Source organism: Magallana gigas, chromosome 1, assembly GCF_963853765.1.
Source record: "Magallana gigas chromosome 1, xbMagGiga1.1, whole genome shotgun sequence".
NCBI lineage: Eukaryota > Metazoa > Mollusca > Bivalvia > Ostreida > Ostreidae > Magallana > Magallana gigas.
The window spans coordinates 44,616,559-44,637,917 of NC_088853.1; the positions used below are offsets into that span (position 1 = coordinate 44,616,559).

At 33.3% G+C, this 21,359-nt stretch overlaps 1 protein-coding gene across 1 annotated transcript; it reads left to right on the top strand.

The window, feature by feature from the left end:
* The first annotated feature begins 14,546 nt into the window (after positions 1-14,546).
* Positions 14,547-20,475, top strand: LOC117688158 (mothers against decapentaplegic homolog 3-like). The gene is made up of 5 exons (XM_034465880.2): positions 14,547-14,745; positions 16,274-16,465; positions 17,042-17,179; positions 17,824-17,968; positions 19,050-20,475. The coding sequence occupies exons 1-5, from the start codon at positions 14,676-14,678 to the stop codon at positions 19,168-19,170; spliced, it is 666 nt and encodes a 221-aa protein (XP_034321771.2). The 5' UTR covers positions 14,547-14,675; the 3' UTR covers positions 19,171-20,475.
* The last annotated feature ends 884 nt before the right edge of the window (positions 20,476-21,359 follow it).

Consider the following 21,359-nt stretch of genomic DNA (forward strand, 5'->3'; position numbering starts at 1 on the left):
AAACGTAGGACGGTAAAAATAATGTTTATCAGAAAAGTGATATCGTTGTTATGAAGAAAAGTCTGTGAAGTTTTTGCCAAAAACACAAATGAAAAGTACGTAATCATTATCAAATGATTTGTTATCGACACTTAGAGGTTTATGTTGCCTTGTTATACAAATACTATCTTGTTTTCAATTGTCGTAAATCATTTATAAAGAATTGTTTACAAATCAAAACAGCAGGCAGCTTGCCAAAGCTGTTTGATAAGACGAGATTTGAAACCCGCAGAAAAAATGAAAGTGAAACTATATGCAGATTTCTGTACCAAAATGTTAAATCATTACGCACAAATCAAAATATTTCATCTTGCATTCTGTTTTAATTGTTTAGTTAGTTAGCCGTCAAATTTTGACGCTTTTAAGGTGCATTTTATTATCATGTAAAAATACAGTCCTTTTTGTATTGCGTCATGATGTAAAGCTTAATTTAATAGGTTTTATTTTTTCACTTTGACTGCATAACGTTTCTAAAAAGTTATTAGCACATATATTTATGCAGTTTGCATGAATACTGTCATCTTTTTAAGACTTATAAACTGCATGCGACCCAAATTTTTTTTTTACAAGTTTGTATGTTGTTTTATGGTAGGTACAAATTTAAGGATTCTCATTTTAATCTGAGCAGCAAAGTGGTGGCATCAAAGTGAAGTCAACAACATTTTGCAGATTAGATGCATGGCATACCTTGTAATTAACAAGAAAATACATGTAAATAAGTATCATGGAAGAGGAGTTCATTTTACCAAAAAATGTAATAATTACTTTTTAATTGTAAACAAATTATATCAGAACTCTTTGATTAAAACAAGGCGACCAGGGTCACCTTAATGTACAATTTAATTAACACTAAATCTTTAAAAGTCTAATGTTTTGGGTTTTGCGCAAAACTATTTGTTATTGATACAAATTATCAACTTTAGGTTTTAAAATATTGTTCCAGTTGATCCTGAGATTCAGTTGGCTGATACACAAAGTAGGACCAAATATCACACATATTTGTCAATAATCAAAAACGAAAATAAAAGTGTTTCTGGATAATTCACTTGATTATCAATTATACGGCGGTTGCATGCATTACTTCAAACTTCAATATTCTATATGCGTATATACTGTGGTCAGTTTGTCGTGATCCAGTGACAATATAATATAATTTCTTTAACTTCTCACTATATTCTAAAATATATGATGACGACCTGCTAGAACTTTGTTGTACATCATTCACCTATTTACTGGGTCTCCCCAAGACAGCGACTATTTTACGAGACGTAGCCGAGTTAAATAGTTGCTATCCAGGTAATCTATAAAATTGCTATCGTTCAAATGGACATTATATTCGTATTTTATCATACCAAAGACAACTTTATAAGTCGACAATGCAGAGTTTCGTGATGGTAAACATAGTGTTATCGGACTATGAATTAAACTTAGCGCTTCGGATTACATCAGAGGTGTTCCGAAACTAAAAATTGAATGCTGCTATTGAATAGTTTCGGTGACAATTCACCACAAGCAGATTGTATGAAAACTAAGTCGTGGTTATATAGAATTCATGTTCATTCGTTGCAGTGTACCTACAGTGTACACAAATAAAATCTTGACAAGCAAAAAAAAAAAGAGGGGGAAGGTTACTTTCCAAAATCCTGAAATTCCTAATCGGGGGGGGGGGGGGGGGGGGGTTGTAGGTAAACTTTTAAATTTAATTTCACTGTTTATAACCTTATTTTCAATCCCATTTTTCAATTGTCACAGAAAAGTTAGGGGGGACTCCATTTTTATTCAATTTTTTGTATGTAAATTTAAGAAAAATCAGGCACCCTCCAGCCCCCATGATGTTACGTGCATTAGGTGCTGTCATTAGACAGTAATACCCGTACCGAGTGTTTGCCTCCAGATAACACTGTTTTGTACCAGTTTAATTAAAAATGAAGGCCACATGCAAGTTCCGGTAATACATTTAAAAATCATGATTTTCATAACTGAAGGATGAGATCCCTTCCAATATTATAATACACGTGAGCAGCACTTGATGTGCAATTTCGGGTTGAACTGTTTGCATGTGAATTTTAAGTTTATCAATTATCTTTACATGTCATATCATAAAAAAGTATAATGGTCTATAAAATTATTACAAACAAAATCAAATTATGCCCCCTCCATGCGGCAGTTGCCGGCTGTACATCATCGTGTGCACGGTTTTAGAAAAGGGGTGGGAGTGAGGGGTTCAGACCCTCCCCCCCAATGAAAATTCATTTATATCAATTGTAATATTACCAAACATACACCCCAGACCCTAATGCCCTTACAGACATGTAAACGCTCTAACCCTTGTGCTTCAATATTAGGTAACATTATTTTGGGTGAAAATATGTATTTATTTTTAATTGTTTATTTCAATAGGAAGTATACATCACAATATGCAGGTGTCCTAAACAGGACACCTTAAAGCTGTCATTTTCCTTGTAAAATAGTGCAATGGGTTTTGAAGAATAGGTCATAAAAATACATGCATGTTACAAATAACTGATCTTTGTCTGAAGTAACGTACACACTGCAGGTCTCATTAGCGGGTACTAGTTTTCCCCAGCTCTTCGTTTAGATAGGGTTTCACATGGTGTATGTATACATGTTTTTCATATGCAGAAAAATATAAAGTTAACATACCATAACATTTTTTTTGTGATGATCAGCTAAAGGGAATCATATTGTGCTCTATTTGGATTATCATTATGACGTTGACCAATATAGGTAAGCATAATACATGTTTAGTAGCATAATATTATAAGACATATGTATGTACATAAGGATTACTTTCACTTTCTAAATAAGTGATCTTCCTTTGCCAGCATACTGTTTCATCATCTTTTGATATTTAACTAAGCTTATCACCTTTACCTATCATATCGCATTTGTAAAGTTTCTGTCATTTTAATTGCTCTAAATAGAGTTATTTTTTATTTTGTCAGACTTGTGACCCTGTGACATTTCGTATTAAATTTGTGTATTACATGTAAGTGTAGAGACTTTTAAAATGAGTTATGATAGGAAGGAAAGGGTCTTTCTTTTTTAATGTATTATAATGCATCAATACAATGTAGGCCATGGCCCTATGGGATTGTTCTGACCCCAAGAAACAGGAAATTAGAAAATGAATCCATTTTGAAAAATATTAATCTTACGAAAAATGTGATAGGATTATCAATTAACGTACAGCGAAAACTGGTTTTCATTAAGGGTTGCAAAAGGTGCATCCTCTGCAGAGTTTGATGAAGTTGTCTCTGCCATGCAAGGCCAAGAAGATGAAATCTGCAAGGTAGTGCGTGATATTGTACAAATACAAACAAACAACGAATCAGACGAACAATAATGGACGCTGACATCAGTTGAAACCCCTTTAGTTCTAAACATCATAAAGAGTCCTTACGGTGGACATCCATTGCTATGGAGATAATATGTGATGGAGACACGATATGGGCTAGTGGAAACAATGGCACAATCATTCAGTTGAACAGAAATGGATCCATTTTGAAAAATATCAATCTTACTGAAAATGTGATAGGATTGTCAATTAACGCACAGCGAGAATTTGTTTTCATTAAGGGTTGGGCCGACACAAAAGTTTGGAAGCACGAAAATAATAGTAAAGTGGCTATTCTGGAGCTTTCTTTCTGGCGTCCTAGAGGTCTCTGTCACACATCTGATGACAATCTTTTGATAAGCATGTGCTCTTTGGAAAGAACGCGATGCAGAGTTAGTGAGGTATTCTGGAACAATGGAGACTCAGGTGATTGAGAATGACAGTCAGGGGAATCAATCCGGTGTTTTCTCAAACAGTGCTCCATCTGTCCGAGAATGGCAATGAAGATGTTTGTAAAACTGACTGTGCAAGAAATGCTGTTGTCGTGTTTGGTTCTTCTGGAGATTTTCAATTTATGTACAAAGACAATGTAACGATACAATCTATGGACGGCTTGTTTAAGCCTCTCCATATCGCAAATGATACAAAACTTTAAATTCTTGTTGGCGACTTTTCGAACGATCTAATTCACATAACAGATTGTAAAGGTAACTTTGTTCGTTTTATCGAGTTTCCCTATAAGAGAGACGTCTGTGTCGATGCTGACTGTAATTTAAATGCTGGAAACGATAGAACTGGTGAAATTCGAATGATTAAATATGACAAGTAAATTAATTCAAGGTGGCTGGTCATACGCAAACTTCGAATTGTGACTAGGTACTTGTATTGTTACCAGTAACATCACAGTTTCATAAGATAGATCCAGTTTTCAGTGACACATGTATCCTACTTTTTGTAAAACTTTAAATTCTTTAAAAACTGGGCAAGAAAGTTTTAAGTTTTTTACATGAATATTATAACGAGGAAGTAATTTCCCATTGATTTTCATTTTAAACCACTTTTCTGATTTTTCTCTCAGTTATTTGGCAAAATGTTGTAATATTCTAATAATAATAGTTGATCTTAACCTGCTTGTAATTTGATGTTTATGATTACCCGACATCTCAAAAAGTATACAAGTGTACAAGTGCAAATTTTATTTAATTATTAATGAAATTTCAGTCAAACAAGTTTGAATCAGTCTTGTTTCTCAACTTTCATTAAAAATTTATATGAGCATGGAGTTACCTTAATTCAGTAATTTATGCTTGAAAAGTCCTAGTACACATCACATGTATCATGAATTTTTACTTCCTGGTTATTCTCCTTTTCACACCAAGGTTTTTTTTATTTTCCTATTATTCTTTCATTAAACAAAATTTCTCAGAAGCCTGTCGCTGAGAGTACTTGAGTCATTTTCAATCACCAATTTCTACATTCAATTGCATTTTTTTGTAAATGATTGCCTTTTGTACCTTATTTTTTTCTTTTTAACCTAAACATATTTTACTGAGTTTAGCAATTTTTCTTGTATGCAACATGATTATCGTAACAGCATTATACTCTATTTATACTTGGAGAGATTTTACAAAAATCTAATATTTGAAATAAATAAAATGTATATACAGAATGTTGATAAAACTAGTCAGTTTGATATTACTTGTGTAATATAATGGAACATAGCCACGATTTTGGACAAAGTTTATTTCCAATTTTAAATGTTTACAAGGCTTAGGTAAGGCATTTCAAATGGTCAACCAAAATTTGATTGTCAGTTGTTGAGTTATAAGCGATATGCAGAGCTCACAATTCTTTGTTATGTAAACAGAGCTTAGATAATGTTTTTTCTTTACATTTTGAATTTCCCGGTTTAGACCAAAAATGAATGTAACGAATGCCAGGAATTTTTTCATTATGTTCAAAACGAATTAACAGATAAAATCAGCTTAAAAATAGCTTTACTGGTATATTGAACCAATTTAAACTTGGCATGAACTAAGTGTTAAGAGGTAGCGTGCACAGTTTTTCATATAAAAGATTTAAATAAAGCGTTTTATCCGCTCAATAGATTTCCTGCAGTTGGTAAGCATGGTGTGATTGTACCTGCGCAATAGCGACCAAGAAGTGTTTAATCAATTGTATGAATGACATGCATTTTATTTGTTGTTTTCAAGCTACCGTTGTTTAAAAGTATAAATCGATCAGACGAAACATTTGCACTTGCTGCAATGAATATTATCAAATTTTAGATTAGATATTCAAAAAAGTGTTATGTAATTTAACAAAGAATCATTTATTTATTCATTATTAACGGGCTAGCAAGCAGAAAGGTATATGGATAACTTAAAATAGAAAAAAAAACATGTTGATATGTTGAATTGTTCTCGACTATAGACGGTGGCCAAAAAAACCCCGAAATTATTTGTATTAAAGTAGTGAATAAAACGATATTGCATGCGAGTGATTCAAATGGAAATTTACCAAAACGTTTTCATAATTTCTACTTCATATGTGTCAAAAAGCATCATAGTCGTACCTGTTGTCATTAAAATATGTAAACGGAATATTGAAAACTCTGTAAATTCACGGTGTGCCAAGAAGTTTTGAAAAAAAATTAAAATTTTACAAAATTCATTTAACAGCAGTCAATGACAGATGAGAAAACTAAGTTAACAATTTTACGTAAAGTATGCGTTCAGTTAATTAGCATGCAATACACTTCATTAAACATACCAACTATACATATACACCATGCATATCTTCAGGCTGTAATTGGTTTTAATGATTATGAAATACTGATCGATCTCGAAATGTTTTTCATGCAGCATTTTAAAAAAACTGTTATTGCTCCTATTTAAACATGATGTATTGATTATGTGTTACCGATTTTTCGAATCTTTAATATGAGACCTGACATGATTGCAAGTATTATATAATACGTTAACAAATGTGTCCATCTGTCAAATGATATACACTTAATGTCCAAATCACGATCAACACTTCCTGATGTTATCACATTCGTAATCTATCAGATAATAATAATACAGGTGTCCATATTGATATGTTTGTTCGCAGTTGAACAAGCCGCCTGCTTCATAACAGAAACCTCTTTCTCTTTTGGATATTGCATATCTTAATTAAAAGCGACCCAGTGTTCCAAAGTAAGTTCTGTTGATTTTTTATTTGTATTTTTTTTAATTTTGTCCATATTTATATGACGCTTAAATTAATAATTTTAAAGGGGCATGGTAACGATTTTGGACAAAAATAATTTATTCCAGTTTCAATGTTTACAATTCTTCAGTACGGTAATTCTAATAATACACCAAAATCTGTGTGTCAGTCGTTGAGTTAAAAGCTAGATACAAATCTTCCAATTATTTCCTATATAAACAAGCATTATGCCTTTTTTTGTTTCAGACCAAAACCAGATGTGATAAACGCAAGGAACTGTTTATTTATGCTTGAAACAAATTCAAAAAATATTTTAAAAAAAGCTTTAAAAAGAATTTTACTGGTATATTGAACCTATGTGAACAAAAACAAGGCACGAGCAGCCTTGTTTAGATGACAAAGAATTGTGATCTCTGTATCTTGCTTGTAACTCTACAACTGATACTCGGTTTATCTTTAGAAATGCATTTCTAAAGCATTGTTAACAATAAAAAAAAATTGATCCATATAGCTAGTGTACAGTCTATGATAATTTTGGTCTCATTTGGAATGTTGGACGACTTCAGCTGAAACTCGAGCACGAATTAATAGTCTCTTTTTACAAATATTTACATCAATTGTTTGACAATACAAGTTTGATTATTTTGAAAGTATTTCTTTACTTGTTAACCTAACAGTGTTTTTATTTCTTTTTTTAGGTAACGGCAACAATAATGAATACCATTCACGGACAAGATATCGTCCGTTGTCGGTTGTGTTCCAATCCCGTAGAATGGCATTGTAACCTTTGTCACGTGGACCTTTGCTCATCATGCACTCAGATTCACATGCAGAACAAGACAAAGAACCATGAAATCGTTGAGTTCATCAACAGAAGAGAAGACCATGTGTTGCCCAAGTGCAACATCCACAATAAAAAACGATGCGAGATGTACTGTAGAGACTGCAATGAACCAACGTGCGTACTGTGCATGATTAGTACTCACCAAAATCACGAGATTAAAGAGATAAATGAAGTTATAAAGGACATTAAACAACAAGTCATTGTTGACCTGAAAGAGCTTGAAGATATCATTGCTCCAAAGTACAATAAGATAACCAAAGGAAGATTAACCAAGGATTTTGATGATATTATATCGAATATTCAAGATCAAGAGGATAAAATCTGCAAGGCTGTGCATAAAATTGGCCAAACATTACGAGATAAGATGAAAGAACAAAAAAGAGACTTTGAAGATAACAACAATGCAATGCAATATATGACAACAGAAGCTGAAAAAGAACTTAACGAAATCATCCATAACTGTAGAAGTGTCCTTAAATCTGTTGACGCTTTAGCAATCACAACCTACAAATCAAGAAACGAATCATTTAGATATAGGTTTCCAGAAGTAGGACCGACTTGTCCAATATTTTCACCTGGTGTAGTAATTGAAGACCAAATTCAGGAAATGTTTGGAGAACTTCAAGGACAGACCAGCACACAATCTATCCCCAAAAATATAATTGGTAATCCAATCTGTTTAAATATAATTAAAAGTCCTTATGGGCTTGATTTTGCGCTATGGGAAATAGCATGCACTGGAACAGAGCAATTCTGGATAAGTGGAAACGACGAGAAAATTCATCAAATTGACAAGTGTGGAAATATATTAGAAACGGTTTCGGTCAAAGCTGCTAATGATGTATCTTCATTATCTATAAACAAACAACTGGGCCTTTTATTTGTAGTGAGGTGGCCTGATACAAAAGTTTTTAAGTATGAAAGTTACAGAGTCACAACGTTTTTAAATCTTTCTCACTGGTGCCCCAGAGGACTCTGTTATACGGTAAATGACAATCTCCTGGTAAGCATGCGCTCGTTGGATAAGAAAAGAAGTAGAATAGTAAGGTATACCGGGACCACAGAGACACAGATAATTGAAACTGATAGTCAGGGGAAGCAACTGTTCTCAGTGGGTGAGAGATACGTGCTCAAACTAGCCGATAATAGGAATGGTGATATTTGTGTGTCTGACTTCGCCGGGAAGAATGTGGTGGTGGTAGATATCTGTGGAGATCTGCGTTTCAAGTACAGGGGCAATATCACGAAACGTACACATAACAAGCCATTTCAGCCCTCCCATATAGTTACAAATGATATCCAACAAATACTTGTTGAAGATTTCCCAAATGACATTGTACATATCATTGACAGTGACGGTAAATTTATCTGTTATATTGAGTATCCGTGCAATGGAGGTATGAGTATCGATACTGACTGCAATTTGGTCGTTGGAGAAGAAGAGACGGGTATCATCCGGATAATTAAATACATCGAGTAAAGTTTTCAGTGACATATTTACATACGTAATGTTTTAATATCTTTTTGTTGGCTGGTTGTATTTTTAACATAAACTACATTTTTTTATAGTAAAAGTCACTTAACATGAATTTAATCGACCAAAATTCCAAAAAAAATCTTTGATATTTAGAAAAACATAGAATTCCTCATGCCCCATTGACGATAATTAATACATGCTTTCCATACAAAACTAAATGAAACGCGCTCAGTGACACAATATGTGGAAATAACTTTTATCTAATATGTAAAATATATTGTTATTTTACTTTTTCTTTTGCCTTTTTGGTTTTCAAGACCACGCCTAAGTAGGAGAAGCAAGACATCCAGGGATGGTTTGCAGTCTGAAAAAAACGATTAAAATGTAGCTTATGTTCAAGAAGGGCGGTGGAAAACTAATCGCTAAAGACTTTTAGTCTCGTAAATTATCTATACTACTATATTAAAATATTAGACTCGAATTTCCGATAAATCGGAAGAGTACTGCCTTTAGTTTTACATATTTTAAACATCATTGGTACTTGAAAATTACCAATTTGTTTTTATTTTTTCTCAATCAAGCTTCGTTAATTAAAAATCAACAAAAATTCCTAAAAAAATTCCGGAAATCATCTGAATTTTTTGGATTTTACAATCTTATGCATGCGCATTACATTTACGCTAAATCACGGGAGGCTTTTATGTTTCCACAATATTACATTTGCATGGATAAACTTGGAAACGATAAAACAAATTCATGTTAATTTTTATTTGAAGTCGTTTTCTGTTTATCAAAGAAAATACAGGAGATAACTCTTACATTGTGCATTTACTATAAAAAAAATCCCGAGAGTTTCGAATGTAAACATGATGTGTAAAAGAAACGTTGTTGAAAAAATGTTGAATTCTGAAATAATAGAATTTATTTTTTCGAAGAAAGGTATTTACAGTTTCAAAATGGTTTGTTATGAACAATTTAACTGTCATTTTCAATGCAACTTAATTTTCTCTAAAATCGTTTTGGAGAGGCATTTTGCCTCTTATAAACCCGAAATGTAGCAGAAAATTGCAGAATCGCTCCAAAACGATTTTGGAGAAATTAAGTTGCATTGAAAATGACAGTTAAATTGTTCATAACAAACCATTTTGAAACTGTAAATACCTTTCTTCGAAAAAAATGGTGACGGCTTTTCCGGAGACACAGTTAGATTATTCCAACTCAGCAGAGTGTAGTGAAATTAACAGCATTATTGTAGGCTTAAAGCTTGATTATGCAAATATCAACAAAAAGAATATACGGTGTGTCGATGTATCTGTTTCGTAAATGTCATTATATCATAATTATGCAATGTCAACCCGTGCACGGGTCAAAGTCTAGTTTTATTAATATATTATGTATGAAAATATAATTAAATGTTTATGAAGTAGTAGTACAAATATTTGGAGAATCCACAAACAGTAAGTACTCTATTACTGTGTTTTTATGCTACAAATTTATGCCTGCATATTCAGTACATGTACTAGTATGTGTTATTATTCATTGAGCATGCTTTAAAAAGACACTTTTTCATGCATGTACATGTATTTAGCAGAATAAAAAAGTTATTTCGATTTATTTCTAAGGTTAAAAAACACTCATCAGTCTATAAAAGAGGTTCTTGTTCTGAAGAATATCATACAAATCAGAAAATTAAAGTGAGTGTGTGTATGTGTTTGTGGAGAATCAAAGCTTATCAATTTTAATATATATCTCGTTTATATCTTCTTTGCAACTTTAATCACTCTTAATCTACGCAAATTAACGTACGAATCCACAAATATTTTCATTTTTATCACAATAAACAATTATAATTACAACATTACGTTGTGTTTTCATTAAGACATTAAATAATGGTTACACTTGAATTGCATTCTCGCTTTATTTTTCTTATTGTATAGATCCTTGGGTTTGGATATGATTTCCATGTCATTTTCAAAAAGATACGTAGATAAAACGTTTTTTCTTCAGTATAATAAAGACTTTAACAGATGATAACATAGCAACTGTCATAAACAAGATTCGAAAAAAATGTCCGGCCATGCTGGAAGTTGCTTTTTAAACTACATAATTATTATATAAGTACCCGGTACAAGTATACGCATAGTCATGCATGTATTATAGAACAAGTAAAATAATATACAGTTTCATTAAACAAATTTTAGTGAGACTAAAATAACAGAATGCAAATGAATAAAATGCTTCAGACGTGTTGGATTATGAAACACAACAGGGAATGTATTTGTAAGTCTTCGGTTATCAAATATGCAAATTCAAGTACCGTATACAGGGAGGGTAAATGTTCGCCCCAGTTATATTTTCGCCCCTTTCGCCCTCGTTGTCAGCGGGCGAAATTAAAACTGGGCGAATTCCAGTGTCTCAGATTATCGTTTTAAAACAACTTTGTCTCGGTGAATTTATCATGGGGCGAAACTGTTTTTAAGTGTTAAAGGGGTGAAAATTACACAGGGAAAAAAAACCATGCATACAGTATTTATCCTGATATTGAAGAGAAAGTCAAAGTTGTTTAGTTCGAGGCACTTTTAAGCATGTAATGCTTAAAATGAAAGCAGGAAAAATGTTGAATCGATGTCTCGTCAGTCTTTCAACATAGCCTTCCATCACTGAATTTGAAGTCGAGCACTTTCTTAAATACTAAAGCATCACAAAAAACCCCAAAAGGAAATGCTCTCTATCACATCATTCGGAATTGGACATTCTCTAAAATACTACAGCATCACCAAAGAAAGCAAAGCAAAGACATATTCCCTTTAAAATGCTTATAATTAAATTACTCACGGATCTAAAAAGGGGATCATGAAGTTCGAACCCCTGGTCATTGCGAAATAATGTTAATTATAGAAAACTCCCTCGTATGCCTTCCTCCTCTTTCTAGAAAAAATTCTGAATCTGCTTGTTTTTCAGTGTTGATGGTTTTTACTTATGTCCTTGATGGATCTTAAAAAGCAAATGATTCACAAAAAGATTGTTGTTCATAGATTCCATGAGTGTTTCTGATCATTAGAAGGAATGTAAATTTATATTTTGACAAATGATGTGTGGTTCATTGAAAAAGACAGTATGATAACCTTCAACCGAATTTTGCTTCTCGTTAGAACAACAATAACAACTCTTATTTGAAATAGGGATTAAACCAAACTGAAGAAAACAACAGCAATGTATAATTAACACATCTTTTATTTGTCTAGTCTGTATGTTCCATGTCTTTAAATCTTAAATATTAAAACATACTTTTATGTGTCTGAAAAGCAATGGCCTGAAAAACCTCCTACTGCTTTTAAAAGGATGGGTAAGGGTAAAATTTTAAAGGCATTTATTCGGTTTTCTCATTAATATGAATAAAATAACAGTCTTGACCTACACAGCAAACCATATATACATATAAATTAAGATATTTCGCAAATTAACTACAAAATGCCTGCACCTGAGTAACTGCTCACACCTTTGGTATTTCAACACCTGTGAGATGATGTCCGAAAGCTATAATTAAATTTCAACCTGATGAGCAATTATTGTGAAAATAATCAAAAAGCTTCTTTCATTTTCGATCAACAAGCCCGAAATAGCAAAAATGTTAGTAAGGTGGTCGGCACGCTTTGGCGGATCCAAGTCAGGGGTAGTTTGCATCAAAATTTACTTGCAATGAAATAACTGAAATAAATGAATGATTACGTAAAGACTAAAGAACGAATATATTTACTGGTAACTTATTTAAAGTATGCACAGAAGTTAAGATTTCACAAATGTTGAACAAAATAAATGAGCCAATTTGTTTCTTGAATGCGCGATTTTAGTTTTGATGGATAGAACGCTTGGTGAGAGAATGGGATAGAACTTTCCAGAACCGGGTAACCAAGAACGCGGTTTGACTAATTAACGTCATGAGAAAAATGTAGGACGGGTTCATTATGTATCGCGGGCAGATGTTCATACATTCGACATTGCACAAAAAATTTACATAGCAAATGTGTTTTTTCCGCAATGTCGCTTTCTTCATATCCCGAATGAATAACCAAAGAAAGCATTTGATTGTTTAAATAAATACACTTTGCTAATTCATGCGCCATGATAACAAATACAAACGTCTTCACGTGTTTTGAGTATATCTATTTTTATAAAATTATATGAAACTTTCAATTTTACATAACCAATTTGATATGAACTTTTGAAAAACAATCATTAATATATATATCTACTCCTTAATAAAAAAAAAAACAATTCAACAAAGTTTCTGGCACTACATTTTTTGTCGCGGAAGCTAACTAGATAATATTTTATATGGCTGTTCCATGCAAGTTTCATATCCCTGATTAAGAGTGCAAAATAATGGTTTTATAACGAAGATACACGATACGACGATAGACATGAGTATGAAAATATATTAGATTTTATATATATAATATTTATAAGCATTGAATGCTTATTTTTGAAAGTCGTCGGTTTTATGACACACCAAGCGATGCAGACAAATAATAAAACCGCGCTAACGCGCAACATTTAATTGGTGTATCATAGGACCGATGACATACAAAAATAAACATTCAATGCTTAAATGAGTAAAAATGTGTCGATCATTGATATAGTGGACCCGTGCTCGAAACTAGAGGGGAATCAGGCTCCGGACACCCCCCCTCCCCGCAGAAAATTTTTACTATTAAATTCGAACAGTAAATGTACTGGAAATAGGCCTGTGACTCCCTTGCAAGCCAAACGACCTATCAATAACATCCAATCACCCTAATCCAACCCCAACCCCCACACCCTCCCCCCCCCCTCCCTTCGGGAATTTTTTTTCTGAATCTGCACTCTGGACCTTTCAATATCGTAACAGAGTCTAATTTCTATAAACTTTTATTAAACGAATGTTCAAATAATATACATGTAATATAATAGAGTAGATGGAACAAATAACTTATAATTAAAACCAACCACCGGAAATTTTCTGTTCCAATTTGTCAATGACATAATACAAGTACGCGTATAGTTATCGAAATAGTAATAAGAAACTATAAGGTTAATGCTTTCATGAACCATGTTTCGTCCACAAGCAGGTATGACGGGTATATAGAAGGCGATGGAATTCTAAGAGTTATCAAGAGTTTTTAATTAACATCTTATTTTTATATATTTTTTTTATCCTTTGGTTGTTTTTACATCACAGAGCAGAGAGAGAGAGAGAGAGAGAGAGAGAGAGAGAGAGAGAGAGAGAGAGAGAGAGAGAGAGTAAAATACGAGAGAAAGAAAAACAATACGAGATAAAGAGAGAAATAAAATCAACACAGAGAGAAAGAAAGAGAGATATTTTTTTTATTCTATTTCGTTTTACTTTTTTTAATATATAAATGCGCGTGTGTGTGTGTGTGTATGTGTGTCATCTATTTACAATGCAAATATGTCTATCATTTATTCCTTAAATGGTCTTTGAAACTGATAATTTGTTCATTACTTATTGGTTTTTCAATGATTCTATCTGCCCCCGATAATTAACATGGGAGTTACACGTCATTCCTAGAAAAGAAAACCAATGAAACTGAAGAATCTTTGTGGCATTTCAAAGTTAATATGTAGAGTTATTCATACTAAGTTATCATAAACATTGTTCAAACAACATCTACTGGATCGGTGCGTTGTATACCAGTCTTTAGATTAAGTCCAAAGAATTTTATGATCATCATTACAATATCATAATGAGTTTTGCCGACCAGAATGGAATGATGTCGACAGACCAAGACTTTCACCTGTCTAAGGAACAAGCTTGTGAGTATTTTGTATTAATTTTACAAATTTTAAGAGAAAAAAATTATAATTCGCGAACCAGCGCTTAGCATAAAATACGAACAAAGTAAAGTATTTAGCTCAAGTATCAAATGCGACCTTTTTTCAGGTCAAACTTGTATCAAATGCGACCCTTTTAAAAATGTTAGTCTTAACATTATTGTCAAATTTTGGGATCCGAGAAAAAAAAGAAAACCCTTAAATTCGACAGCAAGCTATTCGCTAAATTTAGGAAAAATGTATTTTGCTTTGATTATCGTAACGGATTATAATTTTGGATACTTTTGGATACTTTCTTAATAACGAGAGCTAGAATCTCTGTGATTTTGTGTTTATCCCTTATGGTAAACACTGTCATTTCAAATTAAATTATGAAAAACATCAATTACACCAAAGTGAAAGTGACCAAGCTGAAAATAATTCATTTCAGATTGAATATAATTTAGGGTATAGCTGAGAATCATTAAATTTTATGAAATTTAGCTCAACTTTCTACTGATAAGACTTTTACCTTATCTATATCAAGTTTCAAAATAGTGGAGCGGTCACGGAAGACTACGTAATACATATTTTTTGGCTTATTTTCCGGCTAGTTAAAAGGGGCAAGAAAGTTTGTGATTGTTCACTATCTTAACTAATACTTAATGTACCTTTTTAAATATTTCTTTTATTTACTACTTTTATTTTAGAGCTTACAATGCGATTAAGCTGCATGCACATGAACAAACAACAAACAACCAACTGATGTTATATTAATATCATTAATATTAATATCGAACACTATTGTCAACCGACGCGAAGCAGAGGTTGACAATGGTTTTCTCGGGGTGTCAGTATATAAATAGTGCCTGTTTGGGAGGGTAACAGTTGAAATTGACACCCCGAGAAAACCATTGTCAACCGACGCGAAGCGGAGGTTGACAATGGTTTTCGAGGGGTGTCGATTTCAACTGTTACCCTCCAAAACAGGCACTATTTATTTTATTAAACTGAATGTCAATTTTAAAGAAAACTTAAATGATTTTTTATAGGAATGACTTGAATTCTACTGCAAACCGTACGCGCATCATTTACGCGCATGTAACAATTCTTTATGTTACCCTTTGCTAAGTGTGTTGCTAAGGCTGAGGGTAATAGAACGGATTATCAACTGCGTCTAAACCAATCAGAGTTTAGTATTTAACCTGAAAGTATAATAATTTCAACTGCTACCCTCCCAAACAGGCACTATTTACTTTATTATACTGAATGTCTTATTTTAAAGAAAACATTACTGCTTTTATTTTTATTTTTTCGCCTTATTTCGAATGTAAAACTGACTTCTTTAAGAACGAAGACGGCGAACCGTCCGGTCATAATTTACGCGCATGTCAAAATTCGTTGTGCTACACGTGGTCAAATGTGTTGCTAACGCTGAGGGTATTAGAAGGGATTATAAACTACGCCTAAACCAATCAGGTTTCAGTATTTAGCATTAAAGTATAATCAAACATTTGATGGCCTTTTACAGTGCGTGCCTCGTATTGGTGTGGAGTGACCTATTTCGAACATCACCAGCGAGTCGGGGAAAGTTTTAACACAGCAGACCCAATCTTCTGCATTGATGGATTCACAGACGCTTTCGACACAAAGAGATTTTGTCTTGGCAACTTGACCAATGTTCACAGAACGCAATCGGCAGATGTTACAAGACGCCATATTGGTAAATTTAATTGCAAACATAGATGGTTGTACTCTCGATCATCCAGAGACTTATTTTTAGCGAACAAACAGCCTCGCTAGATGCTATTATTTGAAGCGTCTTGCTGATCAAGACTAAAAAGGTTATGGTCATTTTTGGACTACTTTACCTCCTGAGAAAAAAAAAATCTTGAGATATTGAAGAAAGCAATTTTAATTTTAGGTGTTTTATTTCTATCAGAAAAATCATACATGCATGTTAAAATGAAAAGAAGATGTAATAATTAATTGTTTCTCTTGCTGTTTCTCTACTCGTTGTTTGTAATTAAGTTTCTATTAACTCAACTTTAATGCAATTGATAAAGGCAAATTGTCAAAAGCGGCATTGTGTCATGTAAAAACCACAAATAGCATGGCCTGCAAAAAATATTTATACATATCAGCGTGATGATTAGAGTTATTGAAGATAAATCTCTCTCTCTCTCTCTCTCTCTCTCTCTCTCTCTCTCTCTCTCTCTCTCTCTCTCTCTCTCTCTCTCTCTCTCTCTCTCCAAGGTCTCTTGTTTCTGTGTGAATTTTGATCGTACCTTTTGAACAGGTAAAGGTGTGCAGCTGACCTACAATGGACAGGAAGTGTACGTCGAATGCCTCAGTGATAGGGCTATATTCGTGCAAAGCCCTATGACCAATCACCAGTATAAATGGCATCCCAACATGGTCTGCAAAATCCCACCAGGTCAGTACAATCAAAGTCAATGATTTTAAAAGCATAAATTTCTTCTTTAAGATTGTCCCCTGTATTCCCATTTCTCCTGCACGTAAGCGGAACAGTATTCAGGATAGTGATGTTTATGGAACAAAGGACATATTTCAAGTCTGAACTTAAGGAAACATGTCAACTTTAATATCATAATTACTGTTACATATATAAAGGGATTATGTTTTCTAAAAATCCGAATTGAATTAGGGCAATACGTCAAAACTGACTTAATGAGAGTCTTTATTATTATTATCATATGATAATTACTAATTCAATGGTGTCTTGACTCAATGGAGTCAAAGGCGAAGGGACCGTAAAATCATGTCCATTTCTTTTAAATGCTTACCTCTAAACTATTATATAAATTTTAATCAATTAAACTTACATTTTAACATCACTATTCTTTTTTACCAAGAGCGGCTAAAGCAGTATTTGTTTTTTATACACAACTGTGCCTATATAAGATATTCAACATGTGCCATTTTCTCATTACAATACTTTAGTTTGTACGAATTAAACTCAGGACCTCGACTTAAAATTTTAAAAACAAAATATGCATGTAACTGTACCTACATTCTACATGTGTCAACATCAGATCAATACAGTACTTAAATTTATAGGATGTAAACTCAGGATCTTCGACAATCAGGAGTTCGCTTCCTTGCTGGCCCAGTCCTTCGAGCAAGGCTTCGAGTATGTGTACAAGCTTACAAAGATGTGTACCATTCGCATGAGTTTTGTCAAAGGCTGGGGAGCTGAGTACAGGTAAGAGAGAGAGAGAGAGAGAGAGAGAGAGAGAGAGAGAGAGAGAGAGAGAGAGAGAGAGAGAGAGAGAGAGAGAGAGAGAGAGAGAGAGAGAGAGAGAGAGAGATCTGTCGCATTAAGAGGGCTGAATAGTTTTGTCAATTTTTAAACTATTTTAATCTTCTTGATAAGAAAAGCTCCGTATGAATACGTAGGAAAATATTTAAAACTTTAACCAGATATATTTGGATTTATTTTTATCAGATTATAGCCAATATAGCTTATAAAGCCAACGACTGTCTTGTTTTAAAAATGCGAAAATTCATGAGCGCTTTATTTTTCTGATAAACGGTCTTTACGTTAGCAATCTTAAAACTTGAAGCTTGAACTTTCCTTGATTTCGTCACAAATTCAAGTCAAAATCAAGAAAATTTCAAGTTTCAGTTTTTTGAATGCTCAAGCCACAGTGTAGAACTTGCATTGAGATTGAATCCATCTTTAGAATGATGCTCCATTTCATTTATTATTCTATTTATTTTTTTTGGAGCAATATGTTTATCGTACAAACGCTGTACACGTATGTGTTAAAAACTTTTGCGTAAATAAAAAGAGATACGTCACTTAAGTTTAACGATCGAAGAAATACAACATACATCGATTTAATATCGTTTATTTGTTTGATTCCCATCTTGCAAATCATGCGTGAGTTTGAGGATTAAAATTGCAATTAATTATCAGTTATTACGGGAAAGGTGTTGATTATCACAAAGAGGCCAATAAGAACACAAACTGCATAGTCCTCAGCGATGATATTCTTATCTTAATATGTCTCGCACATTATTAACAAATTAATGTGTTAAATACGTTAATTATGACGTAAATCGACTACAAGTCAGGTATAGCCGGAAGTTTATCAAACAATCGCTATGACAACAGGCAATCCAATTCTGTACTGTTTGACTACCAAAACCTTAAAATAGTAAAACGGTTAATACTGAGTCAGACGTTGTTGTTTAATTTCTTTTTGGAGGTCGGGGGGGTGGGGGTGGGGCTTCATGTTGTCTCTAATTACTTAAAGTTTAGTATTTACGTTGCTTTGTAGGAGACAAACGGTGACCGATACACCATGTTGGTTGGAAATTCGTCTTAACACACCGTGTAAATGGCTAGACAAAGCACTCGCTCAGCTGGGGTCACCAAACTTCAGGTGCTCAAGTAGGTAGGCCCTACCACCCAATCATGACGTCATCAACAAAGAAAATCACATCAAGAATTCAGAGTGTAGTTTCATTACAAAGAAAATGCAGCGGTCTTTGTATTTTGGGAAAATGTCATTGGAAAAAATGAGGGACTCTTATAAATAAAGGAAATTTTATATATTTTTTTTGCCTAAAGGAACAACGTATTAATTTTGTATATCGGGCAATTATCAATTTGGTTAAAATCAAATAATTTTCAGATGAAATGATAATGCATGAAGAAAATTAATGTTAAAAGAATTTATGGGCTATATTAATGATTTTTTTTTTACTTTGATTCGGTTTCCTTGGATTTTGTTTTGGGGTAACGTTATGTTTTGTTTTTTGTTTTTTTTTTTCGTTTTTTTTTTGTTTTGTTTTTTTTTTTGGTGAAAAGTCAAAAGTTGTCGTTATTTGTGTTGTATTTGTCAATATCACCGGAAGGCTTGTAAAACTAAATTGATGTGGAAATGTAAAAGTATTGAATACACTAGTAAGGTGAAATGGTGTTAATGTATATGTACATTTGAAAGAAAACAAAACTTAAATTATCAAATGAAAAAAGTCGTTTGTTTTTACAATTTGGCACCGCCCTATTCTTTTATATCTTCAAGTGGAAGTTAAGTACCGACAGTACACTTTCGTTTTGTTAAAACGATTCTTAAAACATCAGTGATAGCAATTTCGTTTTTTTTCTTTGATATATCAAAATGGTTATCTGTATTATTCACTTGTTGGACGATTCTTATTCATTTTACACCGAAATAACGTTTTCATAAGAATGTGTGGATTTTTTTTCACATTTTATACTTGTTGTTACAATAAAGGCTTTTACAAGTATTTGTTAAGTTTACATGTGTGCGATGTATGGAAAAAAAGTTATAACATTTTAAGTTCACTAGATATATTTGTACATGTATCCACTAAATTATGCTTCCCTCTATTTTTTTCGGACATTGATTCCAATTCATGCATGCATTAAAGGACAGAAAACTCTGAACAAGCAATCCAAAGCACGACTTAGTTGTCGGTGTAAAAAAATACACGCTGTCTTCTACTTTTCAAAAACTTGAAGGTCATATGAAACGATATTCTGACCATATTGACTTATATACGGGAATGAGTTCATAAGTGCCTATTTAATATGACTGACAATGTTTTTTGGATATTTTATGCAAAATATCAGCGCCACGGTCGATCAAAATTTCTCAATCGGGAATAGGAGCATCGACCTACGCGGCTTACCTTAGGCACGTAGCATCAGGGGAGGACAGGGGGGCCTGCCCTCCCCCCCCCCCCCCCCCCCCCCCCACTTTTTCTCGCAGCAAGTAAGTTTTTTAAATTTACACATAAAAAATTGAATTATCATGGAGTTCCCCCCCCCCCCACTTTTTTGGGAGCATGTAAAAAATTGATATGAAAATACCCCCCCCCCCCCCCCCCCCCCCCCCCCGGATTAGGATTTTGAAGATTTTGGGAAAGTCCTAATTTCCTTTTTTGTGTTTTGGTTTTTTTTTTCCTGGCCCAGATTTTTTGGTTGAGTCTGCCCCCCCCCCCCCCCCCCACTTTCAAAAATGATGCTACATTCCTGTACCTCTCGTACTTATGACGTCAGTAAGACCCAATTGCCTTATAAAGCTCTGTAGTGAAAACAAATATCCATATCGTTTTGCAGTATATTAAAAGGAAAAAGGTATTATTTAATATTTAAACTTATATAATCATACAGTAATCAACAACGGCAGTATATTTTCTCTCAAGAAATTAAATCGTATGCGGTTTTTTTTTTCATTTGACATGTGCTTATTCAGTTCCGAGACTCGAGAATGAGTGATGTTCGTTATGGACCTACATGCAAATACATGTACATGCAAATACATGTATATGCATCTATGTATGCTTTCTTTTAATTAGTTTTAACGAAATTGTCACAATCAAGGATTAACCCATCGTTTTTACCCATTTGCACGTTCATGCAACTCATTATGATTTTGTTCTAAACAGCTTACTAGGCAACATGCTGCCTTATTCGCTTCACTGTAAATTTTTTGGTTTCGTTTTCAAGTTGACAAATATGTAACCATTCAATTTAATTTAATTTTAGTCGAAGAGCCTCAAATGATTTTGAAACGTGTACTATAATACATGTAGTATGTGCGGTGTTTTGATTTTAC

Excerpts from the sequence above, each read along its gene's own strand:
- LOC117688158 (XM_034465880.2), top strand. The coding sequence starts at position 14,676 with ATGAGTTTTGCCGACCAGAATGGAATGATGTCGACAGACCAAGACTTT. Across the intron at positions 14,746-16,273 it reads CCTGTCTAAGGAACAAGCTT|TGCGTGCCTCGTATTGGTGT; the intron begins GTGAGTATTTTG and ends GGCCTTTTACAG. Across the intron at positions 17,180-17,823 it reads GGTCTGCAAAATCCCACCAG|GATGTAAACTCAGGATCTTC; the intron begins GTCAGTACAATC and ends TTAAATTTATAG.